This window comes from Mytilus galloprovincialis, chromosome 10 (assembly GCF_965363235.1).
Source record: "Mytilus galloprovincialis chromosome 10, xbMytGall1.hap1.1, whole genome shotgun sequence".
Lineage (NCBI taxonomy): Eukaryota > Metazoa > Mollusca > Bivalvia > Mytilida > Mytilidae > Mytilus > Mytilus galloprovincialis.
Genome location: NC_134847.1, coordinates 56,515,520 through 56,532,927, shown reverse-complemented (window position 1 = coordinate 56,532,927; position 17,408 = coordinate 56,515,520). Strand labels below are relative to the sequence as shown.

The 17,408-nt window shown below is 32.3% G+C and overlaps 1 protein-coding gene and 1 long non-coding RNA gene across 3 annotated transcripts; one reads left to right on the top strand and one right to left on the bottom strand.

Annotated features, from left to right (window-relative positions):
• Positions 1 to 5,663: 5,663 nt before the first annotated feature.
• LOC143047906 (uncharacterized) lies at positions 5,664 to 9,767 on the top strand. Of its 2 annotated transcripts, none has more exons than XM_076221248.1 (5): positions 5,664 to 6,358; positions 6,597 to 6,645; positions 7,641 to 7,711; positions 8,301 to 8,409; positions 9,366 to 9,767. In XM_076221248.1, exons 2-5 carry the CDS (start codon positions 6,624 to 6,626, stop codon positions 9,599 to 9,601), a joined length of 438 nt encoding a protein of 145 aa, XP_076077363.1. In that variant the 5' UTR covers positions 5,664 to 6,358; positions 6,597 to 6,623; the 3' UTR covers positions 9,602 to 9,767. The 2 variants fall into 2 exon arrangements, with proteins under 2 accessions (XP_076077363.1, XP_076077362.1); XM_076221247.1 differs by having other exon boundaries at positions 8,286 to 8,409; positions 9,366 to 9,766.
• A 2,767-nt stretch (positions 9,768 to 12,534) lies between these two features.
• Positions 12,535 to 16,896, bottom strand: LOC143047905 (uncharacterized). The gene is made up of 3 exons (XR_012969691.1): positions 16,795 to 16,896; positions 14,008 to 14,095; positions 12,535 to 13,312 (listed from the first exon to the last, which is right to left on the bottom strand). It is a non-coding gene; the product is annotated as an uncharacterized LOC143047905 (long non-coding RNA).
• Positions 16,897 to 17,408: the final 512 nt, after the last annotated feature.

Below are 17,408 nucleotides of genomic sequence, written 5' to 3'. Positions count from 1 at the left end.
CATTTTCAAAATCTCCTGTGAAACCACCAAGCCAATCTGGACCAAACTTACAGATACCATCATTCGTATGACATATCTATTGAAATAAGAAGATGTAGTTTGCGTGCCAATTAGACGACTCTCTATCAAAGTCACAATGTATATATATTTTATGTCTTGTATGTTGGCCAAGCAAATTACATGACCGATATGGCAACAAATAAATCACAGGGATCAAATAACGTTTTCAACTAAAATCTCTAATTTCGTAACAGTAAGGGAAGGATCAGCAAGTTTTGATATATGCTATTCTTTCTATCTATCGGAATTTTCAATCGACTTGTTGCCCTTAAATAACTATTTTGTCCATCTTTTTTGTACCAACTCTAAATTATAACGAATCGATAAGAGAGATACTGTAATAAAAAATAATATCCGCATTAGACAATTAACAAATAACTTATTACCAAGTCAAATTATTTCGTTGAAACAGATGTGTTATTGCACTGAAATGAAAATTTAAATTTATTGTTGGTGATCTTTCTTAAAAGCAGAACTAGTTGTGAAATTAAATTTTCAAGAGCAAACACTATTAGCAAGAGAAACCTAAAAATAAGCCAACATGTTATTAGAGAAAACAACCTTGACTTGCTTTGTATTTGGCATAAAAGACATTCTCGGGACATAATTTACAGATGAGAGGTCTATTGTAGATCAATATGTGACACTTGAATAAACTATTATTTATCTATTATGATGATCTATATTGTATACGTGAACTTCCGAGTTAATACCAATGACCACACTCAAATATATAAGATAAAAAAAACCTAAAAGTTTACAACAGAGGATTAAATATGATCATAATCAGTACAGTGATTTTTATATTTACCAATTGCAATATAAAGATGACTATGTTTAAACGTAATCTTCCGAGTTGGATTCCCTCTTCCAGTATCGAATACTGACAATGAAAATAGAATGGTTATTGTAATTTTAATTTTTTTTCTACTTGACAATCAGAAAGAAAGCACTATAAGTTCGTATCTTCTTTCAGCTATTGCCTGCATTTGGTGGCGGGATCACAAAAGACAGTAAGAAGCTACATTGTACATGTCTGTTCGCGGGTAGAATCAAAGAAAGATAACTCAACTACATCTTGTATAGTTCACTATAGCTTCTTGGTTCTGACGTTGTTTGTCATTTTTATTACGTTCAAAGACAGTGTTCTCAGTTTATTTGTCTTTGTAAATTATAAACCTTTTCTGTTTAGTCCATTTTTGTAATATCCTTTTGGCGTGGCTTAGTACTTATGCATCCCGCCAATGTGTTACCATGGTGTGTCATTTTTTTTGTAATCTTGTCTTTAATAAGATTTTAAAAAAAGGCAAAAAGAAGGTAGTCCTCAGTAACAAAATCAAAATGTGTAGCAAATAAATTTAATCTTTTTGTGACCTTTCAGACGCCAAGTACTTATATGCCCGTCGTCGGAAGATGTGGTATGAGTGCCAGTGAGACAACTCTCCATTTGAGTCGCAATTAGTAAAAAAAAACATTATATATATAGGTCAAAGTAAGGGCTTTACACCGAAGAGCAAGCTTTGAATGGCCCCAAAATGACTCTAATCAATGGCAATTTCTATGCACCTAAGAATATTCTCCTACAAATTTCTTCCCTAAGAAATTCTACAGACTTGAAGTGTTTTATTTTAATACATTATTCTCGCAATAACTTCAATATGCCAAAAAAAAAAAAAAAAAAAAAAAAAAAAACCCTGGCATATCATTCGCTTCTTGTGTGCAGCTGTGTGTATGTATTAATGCCGCAGTGAAGGACGATTTTTACTAAAACCTTTATCATCGTAATATTTAAAAATGGCAGAAGTAAATGTGTAGAACTGCATAGAATTTTTTTTAATGGGGATGCATGTTGAATTGTCGTAGTATCTTCCCAAATACAACGATATTATTCAGATTCTGTGATATTCGCTTTGCTATGTGGGATGTACAAGTACACAACCACATATGATTGGAATGGGAGATTGGAATAAAACTTCCTCTCGGCATGTTACAAACAATGGAGAAATATTTTACAAATAATTATTGAACAATCAACATTCAATTTTAAAATTGAGGAGAACAGATCTTAATTATGTGGGTTCACAAATATAAGTAAGGCAGTTCCGGCAAAAAAGCAAATTTGCTTTTTAGCCGGCACTGATCAAAATATCTACTTTAAGACTCAGTCCCACTAGACCACGATCGCACCACGCTCACCGCGATTTTAAATAAATTAAGATCGTTGTGAGATCGCGGTATGAGCGGCATGAAAATGATAACTTTCGTTGTTTTCACGATGATACTATGTCCTCATTACGCTTCTACAACGATCCCGCTACGATTATATTACGTTCTCACCATGCTTTTTCTACGATTATCATGATTTTACTACGACCATACCACGAGTTATCCGATTGCAAAAAGTAAAATCACAAAAATACTGAACTCAGAGGAAAATCAATTCGGAAAGTACATAATCACATGGCAAAATCAAATAACAAAACGCATCAAAAACGAATGGACAAGAACTGTCATATTCCTGACTTGGTACAGGCATTTTCAAATGTAGAAAATGGTGGATGGAACCTGGTTTTATAGCTAGCTAAACCTCTCACTTGTATGACAGTCGTATCAAATTCCATTATATTGTCACCGATGCGTGAACAAAACAAACAGGCACAATAGGTAAAAATGTCAAAAATAGGGGTACAGCAGTCAACATTGTGTTATCATCTTAATCACTATTAAAACAACAAATGTAACGAAGAAGCACAAAAAGGCATACATCAAGTTAACATCCTCATTTGATTATATTATACGATTTTATTTGTCTATGTAAAATGCACCCATCAAGGAAGGAGGGTTTTGAGTACAGGTGTAAAATTGCGCGTTTAAAATTCGCATAGGTAGACATAAATGCGACCTTTGCGATCTTACCACGACCTGACTAGTACGCTTCTTCCACGACCTGATTTCGCCACGACCGCAATTGTTTTGAACATGTTCAAAGTTGGCCACGCTCATCACGATCTTGAAGACCTCGCCACGACCGATCTACACTATCGCACTACGATCGTCAAAATTTGCATTTTTTTCACAGATCGTAGTGCGATCGTGACATAGTGGGACTGTGGTATTAATTCAAGCCGGTAAAATAGCCTATTTCTATAGAAATGTCTATTTGAACGGCACCAGCAATATAGTGAATTTATTGCTGGTGCTGAAAAATAGATAATTTGTTATTTTGCTGGTATTAGGTAAGCGGAAGCCAAGTTAAAAACTATTTTGTTTACACATATGCAATGCAAATGACTGACTATTATTTCAAAAGCACGTTTAATATAAATATTTTTGATTTTTGAAGCTATGTGACTAACTTTGCTATAATGTATAATAATTTTTGATGCAATGAGGTTTTTAACTTTCATTTTTCTTTATAGCACACAGTAACAAAATCTTGAGACTTTATTCTTATGCATTTCACAAATATTTGCAACAGTTACTACATGTACATGTTTAGATATTATTTCATTGCAACAAATGGATTTTCAATAATCTTACTCTCATTTTTGTCTTGCTATACATTCTTAATAGTTATTTTGATATACTTTGACTGATAAATATTTTAAAACAATTATATGTGTATCAAATGATGTAACTTTAGCTGTCTACTTATTTGACTACTGGTAGGCCTACATGTACATCAGTCATTATTTGATTCTTTTATGTCGACAGTTCACATTTTCATAGTACTTTTCAAAGTATAAATATTTAGTTCCACTCTTTCCAAACAACCAACAAATTTACAAATTTACATATCGTTAGTGCCGGCAAAATAGCCAATTTTACAACAATAGGCTATTTTGCCAGTTTGAATAAGGATATTTTAATCAAAGCCGACAAAACTATTTTGCCGGTGCCGGCAAAACAGTCACTACCTATAAGTAAATATACGCGTAATGGCGATGAGCACCAGAATTTTAATTTAAAACTTTTGCAAAAACGGTGTTATTAGTTTTAAACTTAGACTCTCTCAGACTCTTAAATGATTGTTTCTAATATTTTTTAGAGGCGGATCCAGAAACTTTTTAGGGGTGTGAAATTTCAAAATATTTCATTTTTTTTTTAAAATAAGGTCATTAGGGTAATTACAAAACAAAGTTCACCCAAAACAATTTGTATCACATGGATCACAAAATGTATTCCGATTTCATTTTCTGATGTTACAATAGTGTGCGGAAGGTGATGAAAGCGAACCCCGGCGTGTTCAAACAAGACTTAAATATACTTATTTGCTGATTTCATGACGAAAAGGGGCTTAAACGAGCAAACGGGTTGACTGACATTGATCTTTAATAAATATGTGAAGACACTGGAACCCTATCACATGACTGTCTATAAACGCAAACATATCGCGTATTAAACTGACTGTCTACTGAACAGATCAATATAGACAAAGAAAGACCATGACATCCTCCAAGAAGATCTCGTGAACCTATGGGCAAATAACTGGATAATAAGGCGCGGAATGGGCTTTGAGCATTGTAGAAGGCCGTACGGTGACCTATAGTTGTTAATTTCTGTGTCATTTTGGTCTGTTGTGGACGGTTGTCTCATTGGCAATCATACCACAACTTCTTTTTTATATTCAACACAAAGAAATGCGATCTTCTAAGCATCAAAATCAAGCCGGCCAAAAAATCTGCAGTTTAAACGGACTCGAATGTAGGACAGAAAGTCACAGGACAAAATGTCACGACGGTACAAATGTCACAAGTCAAAAAGTCACAATTCATTGTTGATATCATTTTTGATATCATCATTAAATTAGTCTTTAAGAAAACACTTGCTTAAGGAAATAATCTTTAACTTCATATATAAACAAACCTTATAAGTAATGATCAAATAAATGTTCAGAAAACAAAATGCCAAGTGGTAGGGCCGTAAATTACATAGAGGCATGTAGGCAGTTGCCTCCTATTGCGGGCTGACAAAAAAAAAAAAATAAATGGAGAAAAAAAAAAACACTGAAAAAAAAAAATTGGTTAAAATCATGCATTATTTTTATAGCACTGTTGTTAGTTAAAAGAACAAGGTGGTTAATCATAATGGCATGCAGGTGTGTTCAATATTTGGATCTGAATGCATGAAAACCGCATATATTTCACTAGTCACGTCAACAATAGATTATGGCGATATAATATGGGACCCCTACACATCTACGAACATCATCAAGCGTGAAAAAATAAATCAACAAGCTGCTAGATTTTAAACAGGATACTACAAATCCAGAGATTGATGGTTGCTTGTAAAACTGAAACGAAGAGACCTACAGACAGGACGCTTAAGCCAGAAGCCAACATTGCTACATACAAGTGGGTTGAGAGGCTGGTTCCTGCTGTTGATCCAAACGAATATTTTAAAGGAGCACGTCCAAAAAGAATAATTACGGCCAAACAATTTGACACTTATCAAACAATAAATATTGTGATAAAATAAGTTAAGAACAACACAACAGCAAGTGTTTCGAAATTCCAACGAGCAAACATCAAAATAATCAAATTTATTCCTCGTAACAACAGTGATCGAATTGAACCAACATGATGGCACGGGTTTCGCGCACTGTCAATTAATCAACGGCGCTCTCTCTCTAGTTTTGTTTTAAGCCAGTATTGGTATTCATACAAATACAGAAAAGGTTAAAATATGAAGAAAATGTCTAAAGAATGAGAAAAAGAATTAAAGATGTTGATAATAACGAAAACGAATAAAAAATAATTCATAATTTGCAACAATTTGCATCAAAGTAGCGAAACAATAATGTCGGGGGAAAGTGGCAATAACCTTGAAATTAGTAAATCACAAATATGTTAAATAGAACAACGAAAAACCATGTGAAAATAAGAAAAATCTCTTAATTTTCACACCGGGGTTTCCTACATTAAAGGAACCGAACCAGTTATTAACAGTCGGTTGTCAAAATTATTGTATAAACACCTTAAGGTAAATTAATTGTATGGAATAAGAAGCTTATCACTAATTGGTAAATTAATAAATTAACGTCAAGTAGTGTCACATGACTCTTTGACAACCCCTTGGATCTGCATATTTTTGTTATTCTTATAATTCATCAATTTGGATGGAATATTGACCTTGCACGAGTCCTCAGATAAATATTCTTTCACGGTCTGAAACGAGTTTCACGATCGCATCGCAATAATTGACCGTTCATCATACTACACAACCAACCATTTGCCGCGGTATACCGTGTGATCGCATCCTTAATTGAGTTTGAGTGGAATTCAAAAAAATAATTAAGGTAATAATTTACATATAAGTTTTTTTTATTGTCCATTATGAGAAGTAAGATGATCAGTACTCAATGTCGAGTAAGTATGAGTAATTAAGTTACTGTTGGTAGGTAAATTACTCTTACTTGAGATATTTGAAAAAAAGGTTTTGATATATATAATAACATAAACAAATAGATTTCAACATTTTCAAACGTGTATAATTATTTAAAATTATAAAATTTATACAACATGGAAATTTTTCAGGATAACATACAGGAAAAGGACAAGGAAATGCAATATGGAAAAGTGAAAAGTGAGTACCGTAATCAAGGCTGGTTTTTGGGGATTTTTCCACTTTATACAGTGTTTTTTTACTCGTATTTAGTTTGCGTTTGAATGTTTGATTTAAAATACTAAGCAAGTACTTTTTAAAAGAAAAAAAAACCTTGATTCTTATCAGCAATAATGTCATTCTACAATGGCTTAATGTAATAAGGTGATAGTTCCACTAATTTATCCTGCAATTGGGTGTCCTACTTTACAGATACAGCCCTACAGATATCGCTATCCTGTATCTGTATACTATACTTTAAAGCTCCGCCCACTGCCGGACTGAGTATTGTTTGAATCTGTGTGACCTCAGAATGTGCATTCCAGTTGCATTCCAATGACGATGACAATTTTCGATTTCAAACTTGAATGTGTATGATTGTGTTACAAAATCAGCAATGTCAATTTCAGCATGCATGTTTAGTGAATGTCAAGTCTGAAGCTTAGGACAACTCGTACACTTCTGTTTCAAATTTGACAATGTTTTGTTATTTGTTTTTACTGTTGAAATTGGTTGTTATGTTAAAATAGATAATTATTCACCTTGAGCGATGTATTATTGTTGACCAATCGATATTCTTTTTTTGCGAACCCGTCTTCAGCGTAATGTGTGATTTTGATATTACTACTCGTGCCTCAAGGGATTACAAATCGAAAATAAATGCTAAATATGTTAGTTTTTGTGTCTTTCAAAACACAAACAATATACAGAATTAATTGCAGGATAAAGACAATAACTGTTTAGTGTCTTTAGATATCAGCTGTATTTGTACTCGGCTCGAAACAGGTGTAGTGGCTCGCTAAAAGCTCGCATACACCTTGTTACCTAGCCTTGTACAAATACAACGGGTATTTAAAGACACTAAACAGTTATTGTCTATGTAAACAAACAGTGTTCCAGCTTTAACTTAGTGCCTACTTCTATGTTTTACCTTAATTGCATACATTCGTACATAATTTATATATTATATCTTTCAGGAAAAGTTAACCAAGGAAATATGAAGAAGAAAGACAATTCACTTTATAGTTTACTGATGAGGATTATTAAGGTAACGCTAAGTAAATTAAACCACGCAAAAGTCTTTATAGTTACAAATTCAGAAACATTTTTAAATAAAAACGAATTATTTTAAAAATATTTACACTAGAAGCATTTTAGTTAAACGATTGAATAAGTGTTGGTTATATCTAAACCAGTGGAAAGAAATAATTCATGCCGCGTATTCAGAACTATAACAAATTAAAAAAATATTTTGTATAAATTAATTATTTACATGAAATATTGTATAAAACCAATGAGCCAACATGCTCTACTATAGATTAGCAAACACACAAGTCTAGTCTTCTCTTTAATCCATTGATAAAAAACGCTGAGTTGGGTAAGTGTAAATCTTCGTGTTTTAGACCCATCGTGCATCTTTCTTCTGTCTTAACGGTTGGACATGCCAGCAGTATCCAGTACTTGCGTTTATAAATTGTACTGAAATTAAGCTAGACTGAAAATTCCTACCAATTATTACCAATTTTTTCATGAATACTGATCTTTTTTTTTAAATAGTTGTCTCTTTTATGTGTGCGTACGAACTATTGGTAATATTAAAATACGTGTTATTGTATTTTCAGTTTTTATTATTACAGATAAAGGCATACTGCACGAATTCCAAAGTTTCCGAAGTTTCACAAGTTTCCAAAGCAACACAGACGGTTGAAGCAACGTTATGTTCCGAAAAACAATATTATGAACAAGGTATTTATAGCGTAATAAGGCAGCTCAATATTCTTTGCAAAGTACGAACCAAGAAATGATACTTTATGTAGGTACTACAACAAATGGAAGTTATTAAAGACATCGACTGGTTTTACAGCCCTCGCACGGTCGGTAGTACGTACTCTAATCAGTTAGTTTCTTGTATTCTTTGCGAACTGTCAAACGGTTTATTGGTGTTCATTATAGGATTACGAGCAAATCCTTTTCTATATATAAGGCTATGTTCACAAAGAACAAACAATCGTTTTGTTGCTTTGAATTTAACAATTGAGTTTTTGTTAGTTTGCACTTTACGTAAATTGCGTCGTGGTATGTTTCAATTTAAGGAGGTACATCTAGAAAAAGGGAGATAACTGTTTAAAATATGTGGTACGTTATCCGTGGTTACTTATAAGCTTCACACATACTGTTTTCTGTGTATTAATATCTTCCAAGCTTCCAAGTTACCAGACACTTCATTTCTGTTTCATTGTTTAGACTGACTACTAGTATTACAAACGTAAAATTATAGTCTAAAGATTTGTCTCCTTTAAAACAAGCCTACTGGTTAATATATAACCCCTTACTGAATTCGGAAATTAACTTACACATGCTTAAATAACATCAACTAGACGTATTGTAGTTTAACAAGCATTTGGTCTCTGGTGAATAGTTGTCTCTTTGCCAATCTTATCACATCTTTTTTATAACAACTTTTGAGGCAGGATATGCTATTATAACCAAAAAATAAACTTTTAACTTCGAACAATGAATTAATTGAACATTTACTTAAATTGAAGATTCTAAATTAATGATAAATGTTTATTTTTGGAATATCTAATTAATCTAATAATGATAAATGAACTTAATCGATATTCTATATAGTCTCTCATGCTGATCAAATGACAATTTTCCGCTGAAGATTACAACCAATATGTGTCGAATATATTTTTCAGAATTCGAAGCAACGTATTCATCTATAGACCACGAGTGGTTACAACTACAAGAAGAACCGACTATAAAAATTCAAGATAATCTAATAGAAGATGATTTTATAGAAGATTATGAATTCTGGAATTTTTCTTTTTCGAATGAGGACACGGACATTATTTTAAATAAAAAGAGAAAGACAGCGAGAAAAAGACAAAGGGTTAACTTATTATGCTGCTCCAATCAGCTGAGTACAGAATAGAGATGCAAAGAATTATTATTAATTTATTGTTATTAATTTATTGTTTTGTTTTTATAAAAAAAGTAGTAAAACTCATCAAGCATTTTTCTCGACTTGTTATTTCAACGTTAACACATTTATATTTGTTCCCATCAACAAAACATAGAGGAGGTTGTGTGTTCTATCGTAAATCGGGCCGAAGCAAACACTCGTAAATTGGTATATGCGGATTAACTTTTAAACAGTAGCAGCAAAGATTAGTCGACACGAAACTGAAATACTATGGACGGAGCTGTGAGCTATTATCTTGTAAACTATGTCATTATACATCCTTCACTGTATGTTCGTGTAATACGAAGCAAGGTTCATATACATTTCAAATTAAGGAATTTGTCAAAAATATGCATAAGTTGCCGCTGGGCTTTGATCATCATAAATTTGAAAAAAAATGTTGGGTACTTGACAAGCAATTGAAAGAATATCATAAAACATTCTTTTTTTTATATATACATTTATGTTTTGATAAATCTAGCTAACAGACAGGTGCTTAGTCAATTCGTTGTTTTATATTATAGTGATGTTTAAGGGTATTGCTTGTTTTAAAAAATGATTTATGAATGATGTTAATTCTGGTACAACTATAAATTTGATATGATAAACTAACATGGTTAGGAGACCATCTACAACAGAAGCCTTCCTAGTTTCAATTTATAACTTTTTTTTTTTGCATCTTTTCTGGTGTTGTTTTTGAAATCAAACTGTGTCTTTGAGCGCTGTGGCACCGTTAAAGTCCACAATTCCTCTAAAGTCCACAACACCGCTAAAGTCCACAACAAATTTCCGCTAAAGTCCACAACGCCGTTAAAGTCCACAAACTTTCCGCTAAAGTCCACAAAATTACCTCCGCTGAAGTCCACAAGAAAACGCCGTTAAAGTCCACAATAACAAGTTCCGCTAAAGTCCACAAAAAAGCATCGTTAAAGTCCACACCAATTTTTTTATTGTTAAAAACATATTATTCGTTATTTTTATCCCGTTAGTACAACACAAAGCATTGGCCTTTCTTCTCGGTATTTTTTTTTTTATCAGTTTGATACATGAAAAAAGTACAGTATCGGGATATGATTTTGTTCTATCAATTTTGATCTTGATGGCCAATTTGGACATCATTTCTAAAAAGTTTATAAATTCGTTATTTATTATTACTGCATTCAACAAGTAATTTTTTTCTCTTATTCTTTGCATATAATCACTTTTTGACATAATTAATGTACAAAGCAAATGTGCCTCCTAATCTATAACATTTGAACGGCATGCAACAATCTTGATTATATCATTAAACAAAAAAATACTAAGTTTATGAATTCCCAAAGGTCTCCTGTCGCAAAACTTTTAACCAACGTTTAACGTTATTAATTTCTGTTATGATTTCCAGAACGGAAAAATGAAGCCAGTATGATAAATTCCAAATAAAAAAGAAAATATTCTATGCTTTAAGTTATATTTTTATCGATTAGTATCAGATATCGATGCGTTGAATGGGTTTCTACCAAAATGTCACAACAAAACCTGATTTGATCGATATAGGAAGATGTGGTATGAGTCACAGTGCCAATAAGACAACTCTCTATCCAAGTTAAAATTTATAAAAGACCATTATAGGTCAAGGTACGGCCTTCAACACGGAACCTTGGCTCACACGGAACAGCCAGCTATAAAAGTCCCCAACAATTACAAGTGTAAAACCATTCAAAAGGAAAAACCAATGCCCATAAATGGGGCTTAAGAAAATATACATACACTAGTTGTTTGAAAAGAACAGAAACATTCTTTGATATTATATAATTCGTAAAAGTTTCAGCTTAAAACTTCATACTAGTCTTCCATTTAGCCTTTTCAAAATACAAAAAAAAGTATCTTTAAAAGAGAATAAAGAAACGAAATTAACTCTGAAAGCGATACCGTGAACTTTGATGTGACGTACATTATATCAATCAATATGACTATAGGATAGTTCAACAATTGTTGGTGTTCGGGTTTAATGCAATATGACCGTTCCTATCGCCTTTATTCTATATCCACATCCTGTCTTTATCCTATTTCCACACCCTCCAATGCTCATAGACACTTATTTTTATTAGTTCTGGATTTCTCAACACACGAATACGTCGGCAAGTTTTTTTTATTTGGTCATACTTTTCTTCGGTTAGTTTTGTTTTTCATTTTTGGTGTAAATCAAATTTTTTGGATAAGATATAAACTTTGAACAGTCTCCGGGACAAGTTTGCAATTCCGCTGAGTGCAAAAGTTGTCACCTTAATTTTTGGAGTTAAGTCAAAACGAAGTTGATAACTTGGTTGGTATTGGTTCCCTGATATTTGTCCTAAAATTTTTTGGATCTAGCACCACTGTTGAAAAAGTTATGCCCCTTTTTTCAACAATTTCCTCAGAGGAAAAGTACTTTTCCTCAAGGGAAATCAAATTTCCCTGAAGGAAAAAGATTTTTCCTCAAGGGAAATTGTTTTTTCCTCAAGGGAAAAAGATTTCCCTTAGGGAATTTGCTGCATAATTATTTCCTTTGAGGAAATTCTATTTCCTTAGAGGAAATTCTTTTTCCTTAGAGGAAATTCTTTTTCCTTTGAGGAAATTTGCAGCTTCAAATTTTCCTTGGAGGAAATACTTTTTCCTGTGAGGAAATTTGTAGCTTCAAATTTTCCTTGGAGGAAAAACTTTTTCCTGTGAGGAAATTTTTGACAAACACTTTTCCTTGGAGGAAAATTCAAGACAACAAATTTCCTCTAGGGAAATCATTTTTCTCCAAATTTCCTCTAAGGAAATTTCTGAAGATCAAATTTCCCTTAAGGAAATGTTTTCCCTTATTTTTACTTGTTGAACATTTCTTCACTACACCATGTATACAAACAGTATGAATATAATTATTACAAGACTGTATAATTGATGCAAATGATATTTAAAACTTTAATAAATGTTTGACTCAACATTTTAATGACATTGAAAATAATACAGTCTGACTGTTTAGATCTAGGTATTGTTTATACTTTTTTTATAAATTTAACTTTGAGTTATAATTTTTTTTGGAACAAATGCTTCTATTTTCTTTGTAATTGTTTCAATGCGATACATTAATAAGCAACCAATTTGAATGTCATACCATTTGTGGTGTTCTAAAGAATTTGTTTATATATTTGCAGATTAAATAATAAAATTAACACTTTTCGTGTTATTTTAAATTAGAATTTCTTCTGTTTCAGCTTGTGTACAGTTATTCAATCCACTACGTAAGAATTCAGTGAATACATTATTCCATTCACTAAACAATTCCCTTCAATTCTAAGAGAAATCATTTTTGCAAATTGTTCTTCAATGATCTTCTTCTGTATATTTGATATGAGGGAGCGATGTAAATGAGTGGATAAAACTGGTGTTCCTTTTTTCAACAACAAAATAGTATTTGTTCAGCATTCTCCTTTCTTTTGATTAAGATATGTTGTTGCTTTTATGCAATAGTGTTTTTGTGTATCTATGATAGAACTCCATTTTGTTTATGGTCATTATCATGTGATAATGTTGAAATTTCCTATTTCTTTTTTGCAGGAAAGCACACATTCCATTTCAAATTAATCCAATTATGCACTATGTAAATAAATTTCAACTATAAGTTTCCTCTTCAGTAATGACCTATTGATCATGAAAACCAAGATGTCTGATCACCTATAAATACACAAAATAAACAAATAAAATGTTATAAATGGAGAGAGAAACAGCAATAAATGTTTTTCATGTGTATCTTTCCTTATTAAAATACATTAAGTAAACTTGAACTCGAGAAAAATAAATAACTGCGATGTAGACTAGAAAGTATAAAATGCCAAATAATGTATTCACGAAAAATTAGTTGATTTACAGAAGTCAAGTTCGTGTTTGCAGGAAATTTACATCATTGGTTGTCTGGTGGAGAGTTGTCTTATTGGCAATCATACCACATCTTATTTTTATATAACCTTGCCATATTCCTATTGTGCCTGTCCAAATTTCAGAGCCTGTAGCTTTTGTCAGTTTAGTCTGACACTAAAATTTAGTGGTTGTTGTTGTTGTTGTTTCATACCGGTCATATTTATTTCTTGTAATTTATTTTGTTATAAACTAGGCAATTACCATGATTAGTTTTACAGTTTGGATTGTTTCAATGTTTCATCTTTAGGTCTTTTATAGCTGCCTACTTTGACTATAGTATAGGGTATGGATTTTCTCATTATTGAAGGTTGTAACAGGCTTACAATTGCTTTCTCTAAGCCATAATAGTTTTCATATTTAATATACCACATCTTTTAATTTTTATAGTAATCATGATACTAGTAATCATCTTTCAAGTTCAATAACTTTTTTAAAATTAAAAGGTGCCTTACCATTTAGGTTTAGTTGGCTTCTGCAAATTTTACATTGCCTATCATTTCTGCTGTATATAATTTCTCTGTATCTTCTATAGTTCTTGTCCTATACATAAAAGAGTAAAAGTTGAATGACATCTTGCATCAATATTTTTTTCTGTTTAATGTACATTATGTATATTAATGTGTGTTTAATAAAAATCTAAACCATGAGTGCTTGATAAGCTTCTTGCCCTTATAGCTGGTCTTTAAGCTTTAAATGAATTTTAATGATCGACTAAAAAACTATGAGCACTGTGCAAATAAGACCCCTGCCCTCCAAAAAAAACAAAACATGCACAAACAGTGGTATTTATTGACATAAAACATGTATATAATTTGGCTCCATTTATAGATATATATCTCAAGTGACTATAAGTTTAAGGCTGTGATTTTTTTAACAAATCCATAAATTTCTAAAACCTTTCAAAGTTTTTGAAAATGGACAATTTTAAAATAACTTTGCAACAACTAAAGTTCCTTAACTCTGCATCTTATAAAAAAATATACATGATAAATAGGGAATGATACTCCAGCTTGCATATTATTCAAAGTTTTAAAGGAACATAACTGAAGAACGGTAAAAGTTTTACTACTAAAATTTGAAATTGATCTGATTAAAATTGTGATAAAAAGTATTTTTTTAAAGTTTAATAAAATTTGGTTGAGGGAAACTTAAGTTAGAAGGCCGAAACATTTTTTTTCCATTTTTAAAGAACATAACTATAGAATTTAGTAAAAGAGACACTACCAAAATTCAAACTTAATCTGTATTTTGTGATGATAAGCATTGTGTATTATTTCATAACATTTGGTTGAGACAAACTAAATTTTAGAGAACAGGAAACCAAAAATTCAGCATATTTTCCCCATTTCTAAAGGGGCATAACTCTGATACTCTAGTACAGTAACACTGACATCACCAAAATTCAAACTTGATATGAGAATTGTGATAACAAGCTTTTGTAAAAGTTTAATTGAATTTGGTTGAGGCAAACTAAAGTACTGTAAGAGAACAAAAAACAACTTTGGGACAGACGGACAAACGATCTGACAAGTGTTAAACATTATGCCCCCTCCACTTTGGGTCATAACAATAAAAAGGGAGTTTGTCAAGATATAAAAATTCACCAAAGTTTCATAAAAATTTGTGAAAGCATTCTTGAGACTATCCTAATCCCAAGTCATGATAGTACAATGACATAAATCAGATTTTTTTTTTAAATTAAAAGGAAAATTATCATGTTTATGTTATACACAAATAATTCACCAAGTTTCATGAAAATTGCTCAAAGCATTATTAATAGTATACGTACTGGAAAAATCCACCCTTTTATGAATAAAATCCCTAACTTTAAATTAAAAATTTAAAATCCCTAAAAATTAAAAAGGAGCTTAATTATCATGATTATATCAATAGATAATTCACCAAAGTATTATGAAAGTTTTATGAGTAATGTATTCTAATTCCAAGACTATCTAAGACATGGTTTGTTTGAATTAAAAAAAGTTGGAATAAAGTACCTGCTAGAATTCAGGAGAATTAGACCAAATCAGGCTATCTTCTAGATTATCAGACAATTGACTGTACATAGAAAAGGAATTTTCTTTTTTCTTTTTTCTTATTTAGCTATTTGTTATCTCTGTCCTTAATATATACTGAACTAAGCCATTTTTTCACATATTTTTTTTGTTTTTTCTCTCTTGTGACTTGTTATTTAACATAACAAAAAAACCCAAAGGCAATGAAAGAGAAACTGACAATGCCAAGGCAAAACATATAAAGATGCAGAAAAGAAAAACAAAACAAAACACTAAGCAACACCAACATCACCAAAAAACTAGTGTTGAATTCATGTGCTCAGTCAGTCAGTGAGAGTTCGCAGATCCTGACCTACTATATCTATGCTTAAAAACCTAAAAATCATATAGTTCTTAACATATTTTGTAAATTTATACTTGATTAAAATGTTGTCATAAATAGCATAGACACCTCTGAGTTTTGAGAACCACATGTGTTAATTGTGCGAGTATAATCATTGATAATCATGCACAAGATTGACTTTTAAAAGCCTATATATTGAAATTTTCTGAAAATATTGCATGCATTTATTAATATGACCAATTTCAAGAAATGCACAAAGATGTGAGATGATTTATATTATTGTAATTTCAGGAATTTACAGTAAAGGCTTTTATCCTCACTGCATTTTGCACTTTTCCTAATTCAGGAGCCAGAAGTTATGGCCTTTGTGACCTTTGTATGATTTTTATTTTAGTTTCTTTTTTTTTATATTGAAGAGTTTAGTATGACGTCCATTATCACTCAACTAGTATACATTTTTGTTTAATGGCAAGCTAAAGCATGCCTCACAGGCACGGATCCAGGGGGGGGGGGGGGCTGAAGGTTGGACATGTTGGAACCCCCCTTTCTTTATTGGACGATCAATGCATTTGAATGGGGACATGTAGTTGGACACCCCCCCCCCCCCCCCCCCCCCACTCAAAAAAAAAATTGTCATGGGTTAGGAACCCCTCCTTTATATGACTAGATCCACCCCAGTCTCAGGTTGCGGGATTTTCTTGTTGCAATGAAGACCCATCGGTGACCTATGGCTGTTATCTGCTCTTTGGTCATGTTGTTATCTCTTTGATACATTCCCCATTTCCATTTTCTTTTCGGTTCTATTATAAATATTAGAAACGAGTTTGGCGCCTTTACAAAAATATAATTGTCTGTGCTGATAGGGGAGTATGTGTGCATACCAATATTTAAATTTTCTAGGCCTTCTTTTTGAATATTTTGTGCATTTCTTGGTAAAATACTGTCAGACCTCGAGTGCTGTTGTTTTACAAAAACGGTCACGTAATGTAGGGGAAAGAAACTAATTAAAAAGACCAAAATAAGCCACAACTAATGGGGGTCTCATTGGGGGTTCTGTTCACGGATCCCGCTTAGTTACTACTTATTTTTTTAGATTCTCGCATGATGCCATCCCGCGTACACTATGTAAGTGAACAATTCTGCTATTTTTGTAATTTCCCATGTCCCGCTAAACTTCATTTCGCGTTTTCACGGCACAATAATTTGAGGGAGGATAGGACCTTTATCGGGACTGCGGGATCGGGTGTTTTTAAGCTCTGGATTTCGGGATTGACCCTTTCGGGGTACGATAATTCTTTTTTCGAATTTCGGGACCTCTGGATTTCGTGTTTTTTAAGCCCGGGATTTCGGGATTACGTGCTTTTAAGCTCGGGATTTCGGGATCAGTACCCAGGCGCGGATCCAGAGGGGGGGTTCCGGGGGTTGGAACCCTCCCTTTTTTTTGACCGATAAGTAAGTGAGTAAGTAAGTAAAACTTTATTTGGATTCGGCATAT

What these genes read in the sequence shown, in the direction of transcription:
- LOC143047906 (XM_076221247.1), top strand. Translation starts at nt 6,624, where the DNA reads ATGCAATATGGAAAAGTGAAAA. An exon ending in GCAATATGGAAAAGTGAAAA is followed by an intron (nt 6,646 to 7,640) that starts GTGAGTACCGTA and finishes TATATCTTTCAG; the next exon opens with GAAAAGTTAACCAAGGAAAT. An exon ending in AAAACAATATTATGAACAAG is followed by an intron (nt 8,410 to 9,365) that starts GTATTTATAGCG and finishes TATATTTTTCAG; the next exon opens with AATTCGAAGCAACGTATTCA.